Raw genomic sequence first — 18,909 nt, forward strand, 5'->3', positions numbered from 1 at the left:
GACGGTAGGGGTCAGAGAGATGGTGGGATAGGTGAGAGGGATCCTTGACAATGCTAAGAGCTCTGCGTATGCAGTGCTCCTTGTAATAATCTCAGATGGGTGGAAGAGAGACGCCAATGATCTTCTTAGCAGTCATTACAATCCTTTTTAGGGTCTTGTGGTCAGGTGCCTTGCAATTCCAATACCAGATGGTGATGCACCTGGTCACAGTATGCTCCTGTAAAAATTAGTTAGCAGCATGAACAGCAGAGGGTTGAGCATGCAGCCACAGAGGGTGGGTGATGGCGCCAGTTCTCAGTGTGATGGAGCTAGAGGTGTTGCTGTCTGTGGCCTTTGTGTCAAGAAGCCCAAAATCCAGTTACAGAGAGAAATGCTGAGATCCAACGAGGACAGTTTACTCACCAGCTTCTGAGGGATGATCATATTAGACACCGAGCTGAAGTCGATAAACAGCATCCTGGCATATGACGCAACATTTTCCAAGTGGGACAGGACAGAGTTGAGGACAGAGACTATTAGCACTGACTTATGCTATGGAATTTGTTGTTTTGCAGCAGCAGTGCTTTGCAATATAATAAAAAACTGCAAATTACAATATAATATATAAATAATTAATATTGGAAAAAAGAGCCAAATATTGAGGTACTGTTCATGTGTTCGTGAAACATTCAGAAATCTGATGACAGAGTTGAAGAAGCTTATCCTAAAATATTGAGGGCAGTTTTTCAGGCTCCTGAACCTCCAGCTGAATGGTAATAATTGGAAGAGGGCATGTCCTCCAGAGTGAGGGTTCTTAATGATCGGTGCTGTCTTCTTAACTCTGTGAAGATGTCCTCTATTCAAAGACCAAGTAAACTTATTATCAAAGTAGCTACAGTTCACTGCCCTGAGATTCAATTCCTTGCAGGCATTCGTAGAGAACAAAAAGAAGCACAATAGTGTCAGTGACAAACTGCCCTCAAACAAAAATGGAGAAATAACCAATGTGCAGAAGGTATCAAATTGTACAGTTGTAAAAAACAAAAAAAAATAATAAATAAACAAATTACAACAGGGATATTTAAATTATCCTTAGTAACAGGAGAGGTACCAAGGTTTCAAAGGGCATTTATTATCAAAGGATGTATAAATTATACAACCTTGAGATTTGTCTGCTTACAGGCAGTTGTAATGCAAGGAACCCAAAATAACCCAATTAAAAAAAATAAGACCAATCCCCAGTGTGCAGAGAAAAAGAGAAAAAAAACCCCACAAAACTGATCACTTAAACAGTAGAAGCAAGCAACAACAACAGCATTCTAAACCAAATTGATCCCTTAGATCCAAATACCCAAAGCAGCCATATAAACACCGTGGCTACCAGAGCAGGCAAAAGGATAGGAATTCTGTGGTGCATAACTCACTTCCTGACTCCTTGAAGCCTGTCCACCATCTGCAAGGCTTAGGTCAGGAGTGTAATGGAATACTCACCACTCTCCTGGACGAGTGTGGCTCCACCAACACTCAAGAAATTTGACACCATCCAGTACAAGGCAGCCAACTTGATTGGTACCTCTTCCACAAACATCCAATCCTTCCAGCAATGAACGGCTGCACCCATGTGTACTATCTACAAGTTGCACTGCAACAACACACCAAATTTCTTAAGGCAACAACTTCCAGACCTACAACCACTACCATCGAGAAGAACGAGAACAACAACTAAAACGACAGGAATTCTGCAGATGCTGGAAATTCAAGCAACACACATCAAAGCTGCTGGTGAACGCAGCAGGACACTGATGAAGGGTCTCGACCTGAAACGTCGACTGTACCTCTTCCTAGAGATGCTGCCTGGCCCGCTGCGAGAACAGCAACTACCTGGGAACACCACCACTTGGAAATCCCCCTCCAAGTCACTCACCATCCTGACATGGAAACATATCGCCGTTCCTTCATTGTCGCTGGGTCAAGATCATGGAACTCCCTCCCTAACAGCACTGTGAGTGTACCTACACCTCAGGGACTGCAGTGGTTCAAGAAGGTAGATCATCACCATCTTCTCAAGGACAACAAGGGATGGGCAATATATGTTGGCTTAATTGGCGATGCCCACATCCCATAAATGAATAAATTAAAAAAAGCCTGGAGTAGGCTCAAAACCTCAGCATTCAGTTCATCATGTTAGCAGGGCAAATCCCCGCAAAATGCGCAGACACGAAGCACAGCATCTGGGGCAGTCTCACAGCCTTAGCATTGCAGAGGGATAGAAGCCCTCAGCCTATCTGAGCCAGCATTTAAATTGTCCGAACCTCACTCTGGGACCCAGACGCCGCTGCCGGCAAATTGCTCTGGGTCTAGATTTCACTTCCGACGGAACCATTCTCAACCTCTCCAAATTGACTCAGCAACCATTCTCAACCTCTCCAAATTGACTCAGCACTCAGTGATCCAACCATACCTGGCTCTATTTTTTCCAATATTTTTATTATTAATTTTACATATGTATACAGAGTACAAGAAAAAAAATATATCAATACATTGTACTAAACCGCATATAAAGACTCCTTACCCTATATTCATACAGATTAATTAATTCGTAACATTGAAATATAGTAATATTATTATATTAAACAATCTAACCCACTACCAAGACCAAAGCTGATTAGTAAAGAAAAAAAGGAAAAAAAAATTATTAGTCATCATCTGTGCATTAACAGCAAATCAAAGGTTTTGAAGATAATTCAGAAAAGGTCCCCACAGTGTTTGAAAGTATTGGCTAGATTCAGAGATTAAACATCGAATCTTCCCTAAATTTTAACATGACATCACATCACGTAACCATTGAGCATGAATAGGAAGGGCCACATCTTTCTATTTAAGCAAGAGCGTTCTTCTGGCCATCACCTGGCTCTTGACACCCTGCCTTTCCAGTCTATGTGGGTTGACTTTTAGATTGTCCAAACAGTGGATTATGGCCTTGCATTAGGATCCAGGCTTCAGCACAGCAAATCACTCTGGGCCTTGAATTTGCTATGGACCTGGATTTCGCTGGCGAAGGACCCATTCTCGTTCTTTCCGATTCGGCTTGTCATTTAGAGTGTTTCACCCTCATACACTGGTTAGTTGGTAGGAAATCGGATCTCCTCTGTCCCATCTTCTCCCCTCTGAATCATTCACTCCAACCAGCCAGCTCCAACTCCAAGTGTGTTGACTTCGTAATGCAACAGCAGGGCACATCCCACAAATTCACTTTGCTCATTTCTTCATTGTTTGCGGTGAGACTTTATCACAACTTACATAAAAAAAAGTGTTATTAATTATGGTTTTACTTGAATTCATTTGCTTTCAAGCTCCAAGTACACTTTTGCATGTCTTTGGTAGCACTGAAGATTGGAGAATAGCTAATGTTCCACTGTTTACGAAAGCCTCAAGACCTAAACTTGGAAATTATGGGCCAGTGAGTCTGACATCAGTATGGGAAAGTTATTGGAAGTTATTCACTTGATAGAGGTGTAAAAGACGATGAGAGGCATTGATCATGTGGGTAGTCAGAGGCTTTTTCCCAGGGCTGAAATGGTTGCCACAAGAGGACACAAGTTTAAGGTGCTGGGGAACAGGTACAGAGGAGATATCAGGGGTAAGTTTTTTACTCAGAGAGTGGTGAGTGCATGGAATGGACTGCCGGCAACGGTGGTGGAGGTGGATACAATAGGGTCTTTTAATAGACTTTTAGATAGGTACATGGAGCTTAGAAAAATAGAGGCCTATAGGTAAGCCTAATAATTTCTAAGGTAGGGACATGTTCGGCACAACTTTGTGGGCCGAATGGCCTGTATTGTGCTGTAGGTTTTCTATGTTTCTATGTATTCCAAGGGACTGGTTATATAAGTCTCTTTAGATAGACTGGTTATATGTCTATTTAGATAGACATGGACTGATTAAGGATAGTCAGCATGGCTTAGTGTGTGGTAGGTCATGTTTAAGCAACCTTATAGAGTTATTCAAGAAAGTTACCAGGAAGGCGGATGAAGGCAAGGCAGTGGATTTTGCCCATACAGACTTTAGCAAGGCATTTGACAAGGTCCCACGTGGCAGATTGATCAAGAAGGTTCAATAGCTCGGCATTCAAAATGAGGTAGAAAATTGGATTAGATATTGACTTTGAGGGAGAAGCTAGAGTGTGGCAGTAGATAATTGCCTCTCTGATTGGAGACCTGTGACTAGTGGTGTGCCGCTACTGTTGTTTGTGATCTACAGTATATCAAACAATCAATTAGGGATAGTATCAATTCCAAAGAAGAAGCATACAAATTAGCCAGAAAAAGCTGCTCACCTGAGGACTGGGAGAAATTCAGAGCCAGCAGAGGAGGACAAAGGGCTTCATTAGGAAAGGGAAAAAAGATTATGAGAGAAAACTGGCAGGGAACATAAAAGCTGACTGTAAAAGCTTTTATAGATATGTGAAAAGAAAAAGATTGGTTAAGACAAATGTAGGTCCCCTACAGACAGAAACAGGTGAATTGATTATGGGGAACAAGGACATGGCAGACCAACTGAATAACTACTTTGGTTCTGTCTTCACTAAGGAGAACATAAATAATCTTCCGGAAATAGTAGGGGAGAGAGGGTCTAGTGAGATGGAGGAACTGAGGGAAATACATGTTAGTAGGGAAGTGGTGTTAGGTAAATTGAAGGGATTAAAGGCAGATAAAACTCCAGGGCCAGATGGTCTGCATCCCAGAGTGCTTAAGGAAGTAGCCCAAGAAATAGTGGATGCATTAGTGATAATTTTTCAAAACTCTTTAGATTCTGGACTAATTCCTGAGGATTGGAGGGTGGCTAATGTAACCCCGCTTTTTAAAAAGGAGGGAGAGAGAAACCGGGGAATTATAGACCGGTTAGCCTAACATCGGTGGTGGGGAAAATGCTAGAGTCAGTTATCAAAGATGTGATAACAGCACATTTGGAAAGCGGTGAAATCATCGGACAAAGTCAGCATGGATTTGTGAAAGGAAAATCATGTCTGACGAATCTCATAGAATTTTTTGAGGATGTAACTAGTAGAGTGGATAGGGAAGAACCAGTGGATGTGGTATATTTGGATTTTCAAAAGGCTTTTGACAAGGTCCCACGCAGGAGATTAGTGTGCAAACTTAAAGCACACGGTATTGGGGGTAAGGTATTGATGTGGATAGAGAACTGGTTGGCAGGAAGCAAAGAGTGGGAATAAACGGGACCTTTTCAGAATGGCAGGCAGTGACTAGCGGGGTACCGCAAAGCTCAGTGCTGGGACCCCAGTTGTTTACAATATATATTAATGACTTAGATGAGGGAATTAAATGCAGCATCTCCAAGTTTGTGGATGACACGAAGCTGGGCGGCAGTGTTAGCTGTGAGGAGGATGCTAAGAGGATGCAGGGTGACTTGGATAGGTTAGGTGAGTGGGCAAATTCATGGCAGATGCAATTTAATGTAGATAAATGTGAGGTTATCCACTTTGGTGGCAAAAACAGGAAAATAGATTATTATCTGAATGGTGGCCGATTAGGAAAAGGGGAGGTGCAACGAGACCTGGGTGTCATTATACACCAGTCATTGAAAGTGGGCATGCAGGTACAGCAGGTGGTGAAAAAGGCAAATGGCATGCTGGCATTCATGGCAAGAGGATTCGAGTACAGGAACAGGGAGGTACTACTACAGTTGTACAAGGCCTTGGTGAGACCACACCTGGAGTATTGTGTGCAGTTTTGGTCCCCTAATCTGTGGAAAGACATTCTTGCCATAGAGGGAGTACAAAGAAGGTTCACCAGATTGATTCCTGGGATGGCAGGACTTTCATATGATGAAAGACTGGATCGACTAGGCTTGTACTCGTTGGAATTTAGAAGATTGAGGGGGGATCTTATTGAAACGTATAAAATCCTAAAGGGATTGGACAGGCTAGATGCAGGAAGATTGTTCCCGATGTTGGGGAAGTCTTTCTACTGATTTGATGCCATTCTTTACCAGTAGAGCCACAGCACCCCCTCTGCCTCCGGTATAATGTGTAACCTTAGACATTCAGCTCTCAGCTACAACCATCCTTCAGCCACACTTCAGTGATGGCAACAATATCGTATTTGACAATCTGTAATATTACAACAAGATCATCCACCTTAACTCTTATACTCCGTGCACTTGGATACAACACCTTGAGTACCGTATTTGCTATCCGTTCTGAACCTGCATTCCAATGATTTGATACAGTCTGTTGGCTGCAACGAAGTCCCATCACCTGCCTGTCCTTCCTGACAACCTGACTGCATGCCATCTTTATTTGTTTTACCATTCGCCCTATCCTGAGTCCCTTCACACCGGGCCCCACACCGTGCCAAATTAGTTTAAATCCTCCCCATCAGCTGTTTCAAACCTGCCAATGAGAATATTGAATTCCTTGGATTCAGATGCAACCCCTCACTTTTGAACAGGTCATTCCTCCCCCAGAAGAGATCCCAATTATCCAAGAATTTGAAGCCCTGCCCCTAACACCATCTTCTCAGCCACGCATTTTTCTGTCAAATCATCTGGTTTTTACCCTCACTAGTATCTGGTTTCCTCCTCTTCTTGTCAATAATCAGCCCTTTGGTTTTGCTGAAGTGAGTGAGAGGTTGTTGTTGTGCACCTCCACTCATCCAAAATACCTATATTCTGATTCATCATCTCCTTTGATTCGGCCAACAACAGTAGCTAAACTTAAATATGGTGTTGGAGCTGTACTTAGCCTCACAGTCATAAGCATCAAGTGCATAGAGCACTGGGCTAAGCACAGACCCTGTGGAGCACCAGTGCTCATAGTGATTGTGGATCTGATGCTGTTACCAATCTGAATGAACTGGGGTCTGCAAGTGAGGAAATCGAGGATCCAGTTGCAGAAGGAGGTATTGAGGCCTAGGTCCTGGAGCTTATTGATTAGTTTTGAAGGGATGATTGTGTTGACTGCAGAGCTATAAAGAATGAAGAGCATCCTGATGTATGCATCTTCACTGTCCAGATGTCCCAGGCTTAAGAGAAAAGCCAATGAAACGGCATCTGCTGTGGACCTGTTATAACGATAGGCAACTGGAGTGGATTCAATTTGTTTCTGAGAGGAGTTGATAGTGTTCATCATCAATCTCTCAAAGCATTTCATCACAGTGGATATAATTGCTACTGGACAACAGATATCGAGGCAAGTTGCTGCATTCTTCTTCGGTACCAGTATAATTGAAGCCTGCTTGAAACAGGCGGGTAACTTAGTCTGATAAAATGAGATGTTTAGGATATCAGTAAACACTCCAGCCAATTACTTAGCGCAGGTCTTCAGTACTTGGCCAAGTACGCCACCAGGGCCAAATGCTTTTCGTGGGTTCACCCTCCTTAAGAATGCTCTCAGATTTGCCTCATAGACTGAAATCACAGGTCATCAGGGACTATGGGAGTTTGTAAAGGTGCCTCCATATTCTGTCAGTCAAAGGTTAGCATTAATTTTGAGAGTGTCAGAGTATAAAAGCAAGGATGTAATGCTGAGGCTTTATAAAGCACTGGTAAGGCCTCACATAGCGTTGTGAGCAGTTTTGGGATCCTTATCTAAGAAGAGACTCATTGCATTGGAAAGACTTCAGAGGAGGTTGACAAGAATGATTCTCAGAATGAAAGGATTATCTTATGAGGAACATTTAATGGTTCCGGGCCTGTACTCACTGGAATTTAGAAGAGTGGTGGATTGGGGGGTGGTGAATGAACTCATAAAAACCTATCAAATGTTGAAAGACTTGGAGAGAGTGGATGTGGAGCAGATGTTTCCTATAGCAGCGCGGGGTGGGGTGATGTGGCTAGGATCTGAGAGCACCGCGTCAGAGCAGTGGGATGTCCATCTTGAATAGAGATGAGGGGGCATTTCTTTAGCCAAAGGTTGGTGAATCTGTGGAATTTGTTGCCCTGGGCAGCTGTGAAGGCCAGGACATTGGGTATATTTAAGTCGGAGGGAAATGGGTTCTTGATTAATCAGACCGTGAAAGATATGGGGATAAGTCAGGAGAATAGCGTTGAGGAGGGAAATGGATCAGCCATGATGAATTGGCAAGGTAGCCTCGATGGGCTGAATGGCCTAATTCTGCTCCTTTAGGCATTGGCTTTGTGGGAGAAGCCAGAGTGTGGTGATAGATGGTTCCTCTCTGAAATGAGATCTGTATTTAATGTAGTGCTGCAGGGATTGGCACTGGGTACATTGTTGTTTGTCATCTTCATCAATGATCTGGATGATGATGCAGTGAACCAGATCAGCAAATTTGCAGATGGCACTAACATTGGATGTGTAGCAGCCAGTGAGGAAGACTATTATGGCTTGTAGCAGGATCTGGACCAGAAGGGAAAATGAGCTGAAAAATGGCAGATGAAATTTAATACAGACAAGCACAAGATGTTGCACTTCGATAGGACCATTCAGGGTAGGTCTTACACAGTGAGTGGTAGTGCACTGAGGAGTGTGGTAGAACAAAGGGATCTGGGAATACAGGTCCATAATTCATTGAAAGTGGTGTCACAAGTTCTAGGTATCATTAAAAAATCATTTGGCACAATAGCATTCATAAATCCAAGTATCCAGTATAGCAGATGGAAAGTTATGTTGAAGTTGTATCAGATATTGGTGAGGCCTAATTTTGAGTATTGTATGCAGTTTTGGTCACTAACCTCCAGGAAAGATGTAAATAAGGTTGAAAGAGTACAGAGAAATTTTACAAGGATGTTGACAAGGATGAAAACCTGAGTTATAAGGAAAGATTGAATACATTTAGACGTTATTGCTTGGAACATAGAAGATGGAGAGGAGATTTGATGCAGGTTTACAAATTTATGAGGGTTACAGATAGGGTAATGCAAGCAGGCATTTTTCACAGAGGTGCGGTGGGACTACAACCAGATGTCATGACTTAAGGGTGAAAAGTGAGAAATTTAAGGCAAACATGAGGGGAAATTTATTCACTCAGAGGGTCATGAGAGTGTGCATAATTGGTGTGCTGGGATTTCAATGCTTAAGCGAAGTTTGGATAGGTACATTGGATCATAGGGGTGTGGTGGAATATGGTCCCAGTGCACGTCAATGGGAATAGGTAGTTTACATGGTTTCATCATGAAGTAGATGGGCCAAACAGCCTGTTTCTCTGCTGTACTTTTCTCTAAAGTGAACACAAACTGCATGGAGCTCATCTGGGAGTGAAACCTTTTTGTCACATTTGCCATTTGCTTTTACTTTGTCAGAGTTGATAGCATTCAAGCTCTTCCACATCTGTTGAGCATCCTTCTGTGATTCAAGTTTAGTCTGGAATTGCCACTTCTCATGTGAGATGTCTTTCTGGAGATTGTTTCTGGTCTTCTTGTATCAATGATGGAGCTGGTTGAGTCCATAACACTCTGCAGTTTTCTCCATTTCTGTGCATTGGTATCTTCATATCAGGTGGTGATACAACCAATCAGGAATTTGCCAGTGTCAGTGACCTTAACCTCACTGTATTATAGAAACATAGAAAATAGGTGCAGGAGTAGGCCATTCGGCCCTTCGAGCCTGCACCGCCATTCAGTATGATCATGGCTGATCATCCAACTCAGAACCCTGCCCCAGCCTTCCCTCCATACCCCCTGATCCCTTTAGCCACAAGGGCCATATCTAACTCCCTCTTAAGTATAGCCAATGAACTGGCCTCAACTGTTTCCTGTGGCAGAGAATTCCACAGATTCACCACTCTCTGTGTGAAGAAGTTTTTCCTCATCTCGGTCCTAAAAGGCTTCCTCTTTATCCTCAGACTGTGACCCCTCGTTCTGGACTTCCCCAACATCAGGAACTATCTTCCTGCATCTAGCCTGTCCAATCCCTTTAGGATTTTATACATTTCAATACGATCCCCCCTCAATCTTCTAAATTCCAACGAGTATAAGCCTAGTCGATCCAGTCTTTCCTCATATGAAAGTCCTGCCATCCCAGGAATCAATCTGGTGAACCTTCTTTGTATTCCCTCTATGGCAAGGATGTCTTTCCTCAGATTAGGGGACCAAAACTGCACACAATACTCCAGGTGTGGTCTCACCAAGGCCTTGTACAACTGCAGTAGTACCTCCCTGCTCCTGTACTCGAATCCTCTCGCTATAAATGCCAGCATACCATTCACCTTTTTCACTGCCTGCTGTACCTGCATGCCCACTTTCAATGACTGGTGTATAATGACACCCAGGTCTCATTGCACCTCCACTTTTCCTAATCGGCCACCATTCAGATAATAACCTGTTTTCCTGTTCTTGCCACCAAAGTGGATAACCTCACATTTATCCACATTAAATTGCATCTGCCATGAATTTGCCCACTCACCTAACCTATCCAAGTCACTCTGCATCCTCTTAGCATCCTCCTCACAGCTAACACTGCCACCCAGCTTCGTGTCATCCACAAACTTGGAGATGCTGCATTTACTTCCCTCATCTAAGTCATTAATATATATTGTAAACAACTGGGGCCCCAGCACTGAGCCTTGCGGTACCCCACTAGTCACTGCCTGCCATTCTGAAAAGGTCCTGTTTATTCCCACTCTTTGCTTCCTGTCTGCCAATCAATTCTCTATCCACATCAATACCTTACCCCCAATACTGTGTGCTTTAAGTTTGCACACTAATCTCCTGTGTGGTACCTTGTCAAAAGCCTTCTGAAAATCCAAATATTCCACATCCACTGGTTCTCCCCTATCCACTCTACTAGTTACATCCTCAAAAAATTCTATGAGATTCGTCAGACATGATTTTCCTTTCACAAATCCATGCTGATTTTGTCCGATGATTTCACCGCTTTCCAAATGTGCTGTTATCACATCTTTGATAACTGACTCTAGCATTTTCCCCACCACCGATGTTAGGCTAACCGGTCTATAATTCCCCGGTTTCTCTCTCTCTCCTTTTTTAAAAAGCAGGGTTACATTAGCTACCCTCCGATCCTTAGGAACTAGTCTAGAATCTAAAGAGTTTTGAAAAATTGTCACTAATGCATCCACTATTTCTTGGGCTACTTCCTTAAGCACTCTGGGATGCAGACCATCTGGCCCCGGGGATTTATCTGCCTTCAATCCCTTCAATTTACCTAACACCACTTCCATACTAACATGTATTTCCCACAGTTCCTCCATCTCACTAGACCCTCTGTCCCCTATTTCTGGAAGATTATTTATGTCCTCCTTAGTGAAGACAGAACCAAAAGTTATTCAATTGGTCTGCCACGTCCTTGTTCCCCATAATCAATTCACCTGTTTCTGTCTGTAGGGGACCTACATTTGTCTAAACCAATCTTTTTCTTTTCACATATCTATAAAAGCTTTTACAGTCAGCTTTTATGTTCCCTGCCAGTTTTCTCTCATAATCTTCTTTCCCTTTTTAATTAAGCCCTTTGTCCTCCTCTGCTGGACTCTGAATTTCTCCCAGTCCTCAGGTGAGCCGCTTTTTCTGGCTAATTTGTATGCTTATTGCTGATGATTGTACATTGTTCAATGTGATTCTACTCTCAGCCATCAAAGCACTCCTGAATGATGTCCAGGCATGGACTAATAATTAATATTTCAAATTGAACAGGTTAGGTCAGAATCCCTAACACAGGGGGTGGGGAGGGTCGAGGAGCGTCGACTCAGACCATGCGTCGGGCATTTTCATGCCTTACAAGGCGCAGATTGGAAGTCTGTGTGGGGCGCCACTCCTCGCACAGACTAGAGCAATGTGTGATTAAGTGCCTTCTTCAAGGGCACAAACATGCAGCCACAGCTGAGGCTCGAAATAGCAATCTTGAGGTAACTAGACAAATGCCTTACCCGCTTGGCCACGTGCCTAACACAAGCATCCATCCTATTCCAAGAGAATATTCCCTGACTCATAATCCTGAACATTTTGGGAAGTCTGATAGGACCATAAGACTGGAAGACATCGCAGCAGAATGAGGTCATTTCACCTATTGACTGTGCTCTGCCATTTAATCATGGCTGTTTGTTTTTCCCTCTCAACCCCATCACCTGCCTTCTCCCTATATCCTTCGACACCTCAAATACCTATCAACCTCCACTTTAAATACAAGATGTTAGATCTGCAAAAAGAGATTTAAATAGAATATGGTTCCGATGGGGGCAAATGGGTTTAGTGCAAAAGGGCAAAAAGCTGCATGGACAGGTTAGGTCAAAGGGCATATTTTTCTCTTTGACCAGGTGACCTGTTGATTGAAGGATAAATATCAGGTATAAACTGGGAACAATCCCCTTACTACTCTTTGATACAGCTCTCAGAGATCAGTTGTAACCTTCAGGTGAGGACCTCCTTCTGGCTACCCATCTACTTAACACATTTTTTTTTTCTAGATGGACAAGTTCTGCACTGACAAGACTCACAACACTGAAGCACCCAACATGCAGAATAGAATGTGCAATTGCAGGAGCACTTGGGACGTGATCAGCCATTCGGAAGAACTTAGAAGCATTTCTTCGCCCCACACTGGTTCAACCAATCCAACATTCACAATTCTACAGGCCAAGGACCGTGTACTTTGCTTAGTCCTTGACGTATCATCAAGCATGAATGGGGTAAGGTCTTTTATGATCAGGCTATTTGATGAAATGTGTAGATACGGTAACAATAGAGTGACATTGTAAAAGCATTCTGATATTTATTGTTGAACATTGTTGATTTTTGTTGCATATTGTGGCCTGAGCAATACACCACAGAAAATTCCTCAAATATGTAAATTATATGGCAAATAAAGTTGATTTTTGCTTCTTGATTTTTGATCGTTGAAGAGAGGCCACGGTGTGGGAGCTCTGCAATATCTTGTCTGCAGCATTTCACTTTCATTTACTGTATGTGATTAGAAACAAACGTATGAGCACCATTTGTTTCAAATTTATGCAAAATGTTGAAGTGGGCTTAACATTCCTGTTGGACTAAGAGACAGCATTCACTCAGTGATGGGGTGAGATTTTGGCTGATGTGTGTAAATGATCATTTAGGCAGCTTTCCCATCTTATTACTTGAGCCGATGTTACTTCTTTCTGTCCTTTATTTCTTCCAATCTGTAATGATTAATACCACTCAGAGAAAGCACAGAATGTAGGACCACCCCTTGGACCCAGATGGTCAGTGATGCTTTATAATCCAATGGGTAGTCAATGGAAGAATAGAATTGTGGATATGAAGACAGTCTGAGTTTTGGCTGTAACACCCTGGGAAAGGTTTCATTTGTCACGCCAAACAAAGCTATCGGACGATTGAATGCTAATGAGAGAGATAAGAGAGACATGGAGAGACGTTCAAAATGCTAATAAGAGAGGAGAGAGGGATTAACGGAAAAGAAACACAATTCAGAATATTGACAGACCGGTTGCTTTGAACCTGAACTCTTTGAAGTTTGATGGACAGGCGATACCCCAGCAGGGGGATAAAAAGAACAGGTTCACTAAGGCACGGGACACCACGAGACCACGAGATAACGAGATCCTGGAAAGAGCGGTGTGCCCCCACAAGTTGGGGAGAGTTTGGAGGTCCGGTTCGCAGGAACCGACCATAGGCTCACAGGGTGTAAAGGTACGATCAGTGGGAACCTGGTGTGTGTGTACGCCCATGCCTGGGTGCCGGGTTCGCCGCGGAAGAACGATCGTATCCGGAACGGAGGGGTCACAGTTGGTGACCACAGCGGGATAGAAGACATCAAAGGTCTACCTGAACCAAATTGCATCCCCCCCCCCCCAACGGCACAACAGCGATTACTGCAAACTGTACTAAGCTGAACTGAACTCTGCATCACTTAAGACTGATCATTTTACCCCTAGACTGCGATAGAGCTTGGTTTGATCCCTATTACCCTAGTTCTGTGTATAGGTGTGTATTATCATTGCTAACCTGTTGCATTTGTTATCCTTACAATTAGAGTACTGTGTTATTTATTTCTTTAATAAAACTTTATTAGTTCCTAGTAATCCAGATTCCAACGAGTGGTCCATTTCTGCTGGTTTGGCAACCCAGTTACGGGGTACGTAACACATTTCTAACGTAATGGTCTTTCTGTAGAAGCAGTGTTTGGGTTATGGTTAGAGATAACGCGGGCTTTGGAATGTGAGCCATGCAATGAAGGGAGTGTGTTTTCCTGTTGTGTGCCTGACACTGGGGTGAGCTGGTTTTTTGTTTGGCGGGAGATGAAGGGAGAAGACATTGGAGAGAAGAGGTCATAGGACTCAACCCAGAGTGGGGCCGTGATCTGACGAAGCTCAGGGAGATCGAAGGAGGATGGGCAAAGGGGAAACCGTGAGCTCCAACTTGTGTGCATTAGACTGTTCCATTAAAATGGGCTCTTTTCTTTTTTTTCGCTTTTTCTTTTCCAACCCTTTAGGCAAATTAAGAATTATGAAGCTAAATTGTTTAATTGTATGTGGTGTCTGTCTATTATTTTGTGGTACTTCATTGTAACAGGGTAATAAATCACACTGCATCCACACAAACAGGAGGTTTCAGGGTGAGCTCACACTTCAATCTCACAAGTTTGGCGGAGACAGAGATTGTCTTCCCTAGACTTACGCAGCTGACGAAACCAGAGTGTTTCACAGCTAACCAGCCATGAATAATACAGAGACTCAAAGCAATTAGATTCTTTGGACAGTGTGGCCATCTTTATTATGCTGAGGACACATCTCTAGACATTCCAAACAGCTACATATTGTACGTGAATTTACCCACAAACAAGAGAAAATATACAGATGCTGGAAATCTGAGCAACACACACAAAATGCTGGAGGAACTGAGCAGGCCAGGCAGCATCTATGGTAAAGAGTACAGTCGACGATTTGGGCCGAGATCCTTTCTTACCCCACCCTGAATTTACCCAACCTGATCCCTCAGCTGGAAGCTGGGAATGCTTGGATAAAATGGATAGCTTTCTGTGTTCGCTTGTCAGACCTTCGGTGTATAATGGTGCAGAGATCACCAGGTGCTGTCAGTAGGTTAAAGTGTCGGTTGTGGTGAACAGCAAGAGCAAGTGAGGTCGGTGAGCAGCAATGGGCTAAGGTAAGGTAGGATTTTACCTTTTTCCTCAACTCCGCTGGTCCACTGCAAGGGCAGTGGTTGCAGTGAGTGGAGTGGCAGCTCCTGAGAGCAGGGAGAAGTTAGGTGTCACTGAGGACAATTTCTCAGACCATATGGATGGTTGGAGCAGCAGTTGGATCAGTGAGCAGAGTACAGGAGGCAAAGACAGCATTTCCAGGAGGTGGTCAGACCAAAAGTTGAGCTAGATATTCATTTTCTAGGGACCAAAGGACCTACTGTTAACCTTTGTTTCTAGGACAGAAGCCTGACCTTGCCAAGGGAGACTTGTGTTAACTAAGTTAAACTTCAGACCAATATTCCTTGTTCACCCTCACATCATAAACAAAAGAACGAGGTTTGCATTGGAGCACGGTTTAACCCAAAGAAACAATGTGATGCTCCTAGTGTTCACTTAGTGTACATACAGTCTATGTATATAAGCTAATCACGTGTATATGCAGAAAATATTCAACAGTCTGTTTTAAAAATTATTTTTATGTTTAAATTTATTATGTTTTTATGCTGCATCAAATCCAGAGTAACAGTCATTTTATTCTCCTTTATGCACGTTTACTGAAGAATGATAATAAACAACCTTGAATTGAACTGCATTGGACAATTTATGAAAATCAGAAGAAGCTGATTCTGTTTTAGTTGTAGACAGCAGTAGGAACATTGAAAACAGCACTGAATGAATATCCCACACTCTGGGGATGTTGAGCCCCACATTACCAAACAGGTAAATGTGCCGGTCACTTGCTCATCCAGTAATGTGGAGCTGAATTGCAACAACAGCCTGATTCCAGCAGAATGGCCGCAGCTTCATGGTTTACATCTAAAGGCATTAAGATTCAGTTGTATCCAGCACTGTCTGGCCCATTAAACGGGGCTGAGATTAATCTTACATCACACTTTGTGCTTTATGTTGGTGAACAGGAGAATCGCATTGTCAGGCTTCGACAAGCTGTTGAGATATTCTTGCTGCAGGTCATTGAAAAAGGATCACAAGTTGGAATTGTCACTTTTAACCATGATGCCAACACTAAAGCACAGTTAGAAAAGATTGTTAATCCTGATGTGAGGAAGCATCTTGTACAGCTGCTACCAACATCAACTGGAGGGGGAACGAGTATCTGTGCGGGGGTTCGATCTGGCTTTCAGGTAGGTCTGGAAAACTTCATTAACACATTCCTTTCAGGGATTACATTTTACCCAACTTGTTGACAACTCATTGTCTTTCAGGTACTTCGTGGCGATGATGGAGATACAAGTGGTGATGAAATTATTTTGCTTACGGACGGAGAGGACAACAGTATTAGCAGTTGTTTCACAGAGGTGGAACTGAGTAGAGCCACGATCCACACAATTGCTCTAGGGCCAAAGGCAGACAAGGATCTAGAGAAGCTCTCAGCAAAGACAGGTAATCAGCACCAAATAGCCAGATAGTTAGCAACTGGATGAACAGTGTGAGAACATTTTTGGAGGTGGGGCAGAGTTCACCAGGATATTTCCTGGGGTGGAGATCTTCACCAATGAGGAGGGATGACACAATTGTAGTAATACATTTGATTTATAGACTCTGTTCCTTCTGTATTAAAGGCGAATGACTCATTTTAAGGGTAAGATTTATTTCTCCCATGTCATCAAAACATCGAAACATGTGAGTAAATGCATTATTTGTGTCAATTTCCAACACAGTCTGAGTGGTGACAAGGCTGGCTGAATATTGTGGGCCAAAGGGCATGAACTGTTGTGTGTTCTATGTTCTGGCAGCAGCCTGCAGGAATTGTCAAACCATAGCAAACCACAACTTATTAATCCGAACTTGTACGTCTTTGGAAAATGGGAGAAAACCGGAACACCTGGAGGAAGCCCACGTAGACACAAGAAGGAAGTTCAAACCTTTTACAGACTGTGGTGATAATTGAACTCCAATCTTACAGCTGGCACTGTACTGGGTTGCCTTTCTAATGACCTGCTGCACTTGCCTGCTAACTTTTGGTGATTCCTACACAAGACCACAGAAATCCCAATGTCCTTTCATCAAAGTTATGAACCTAATCAAAGTAACATGTCCACCAACTGATCCTTGGCAGACTGTCTAGTTATGTCTCTGCAGCTTAAGAGACCCCTTTATTCCAACCTTTTGTCTTCTATGCAATAACGAATCTTCATCCATGGTAGCACACTTCCCCGAAAAGTCTTGTTAAATCCACACGTGTATAGAAGAGAATGATAGACATTGTCACCATCAGTGTTGAAATAAAGCTTAATCCATTTAGTAGATTTTTTGAACTTCTTGTACATGAAGGTGACTAGTATTCTGGTGGGCAGGTTTGCTCAAACTGTTGTGGTGGGTTTAAAGTCATTTTACAGTGAGTTGAGTTGGCATAGTGATAGATCAGAGGATGAAGCAATTGGTATAAAGGTAAATGCAGTGTGTAGAGAGATTGTGAGGCAGTGGATAGAGCATAATTGCAGTTTGTCGGATTGGTTGAAATGTGTCTATTTTAATGCAAGGAGTTGAGGACAAGGGTGATGAACTTAGAGCACGGGTCAGTACATGGAACTACGACATTGTGGCCATTACAGAAACTTGGCTGTCACAAAGCCTGGAATAGCTAATGGATGTTCTGGGGTTTAAATCTTTCAGACGGACAGGGAGGGAGGTAAAAAGAAGGCATTGCTAATTAGTGATAGTATCACAGTGGCAGAAAGCAATGTCGTTGTGGAAAGATAATCTACTGAGTCAGTGTGGGTGCAAATCAGAAACAAAAATGGAGCAATCACACTGTTGGGAGTATTCTACAGACCCCCCAATAACAGCAGACACCGAGGAACAGACTGGCAGGCAGATTTTGGAAACGTGCAAAGATAACAGGGCTGTCGTCCATGGGTGTCTTCAACTTCCCCACTGTTGATTGGCTCCTCTGAAGTGTAAAAAGTTTTGATGAGGCAGAATTTGTTAGGTGTGTCCAGGAGAGATTGCTAACACAATATGTGGACAAGCTGACTAGAGGATAGACCATACTGCACCTGGTACGAGGTACTGAACCTGATCAGGTGACATTGCTTTCTGCCACTGTGATACTATCACTAATTAGCATTTCGGAGGAGCGACAACAAACTTCTGATGTTACATAACCTTGGATAGGATGGGAGTATGGGAATGTACTTACTTGGGGAAGGGAAATTTTGATCCTAATAGGCAGGAACTTGGGAGCATAAAATAGGAAAGGATTTACTCAGGGAAATGCACAACAGAAATGCGGAGTTTGTTTTTTTAATTTATTTATTGAGATATAGTGAAGAATAGGCCCTTACTGCCCTATGAGCTGCGCCACCCACCAATCCCCCTATTTAATCCTAGCCTAATCACAAGACAATTTACAATGACTAATTTACACACCGACTGGTACGTCTTTGGACTGTGCGAGGAAATGGGAGCACTTGGAGGAAACCCAGGCTGACACATGGAGAAGGCACAAACTCCTTGCAGACAATGGCAGGAGCACTTGCATGGGGTTCTGGATAGGTTTGTCCCATTGAGGCAGGGTAAGGATAGTAAGCTGAAGAAACTATAGTTAACAAAAGATGGTGGAATGTCTAATCAAGAGAAAGAAAGAATTTACTTAAGGTTTCGGAAGCAAGGTGCTCCAGAGTTACAAGGCAGCCAGAAGAGAGCTTAAGAATGGACCAAGGACGGCGAGTAGGGGACATGAGAGGTTTTGGCTAGCAGGATTATGGAACATCCCAAGGTGTTCTATACAAGAAAATTCTGGGAGAGAAGCACGAATATGAGCTACCTCGAAAAGTAAATCAGAA

At 43.1% G+C, this 18,909-nt stretch overlaps 1 protein-coding gene across 2 annotated transcripts in view; it reads left to right on the forward strand.

Moving 5' to 3' along the window:
* Positions 1-18,909, forward strand: part of LOC134355256 (calcium-activated chloride channel regulator 1-like) — an 88,828-nt gene that overhangs the window by 28,908 nt on the left and 41,011 nt on the right. For both annotated transcript variants that reach the window (XM_063065053.1, XM_063065051.1), the window contains exons 6-8: positions 12,375-12,596; positions 16,021-16,245; positions 16,327-16,504. In XM_063065053.1, the coding sequence (XP_062921123.1) occupies positions 12,375-12,596; positions 16,021-16,245; positions 16,327-16,504 (625 nt within the window). The remainder of the gene's footprint in view (positions 1-12,374; positions 12,597-16,020; positions 16,246-16,326; positions 16,505-18,909) is intronic.

This window comes from Mobula hypostoma, chromosome 12 (genome assembly GCF_963921235.1).
Source record: "Mobula hypostoma chromosome 12, sMobHyp1.1, whole genome shotgun sequence".
In the NCBI taxonomy this organism is placed as follows: Eukaryota; Metazoa; Chordata; class Chondrichthyes; order Myliobatiformes; family Myliobatidae; genus Mobula; species Mobula hypostoma.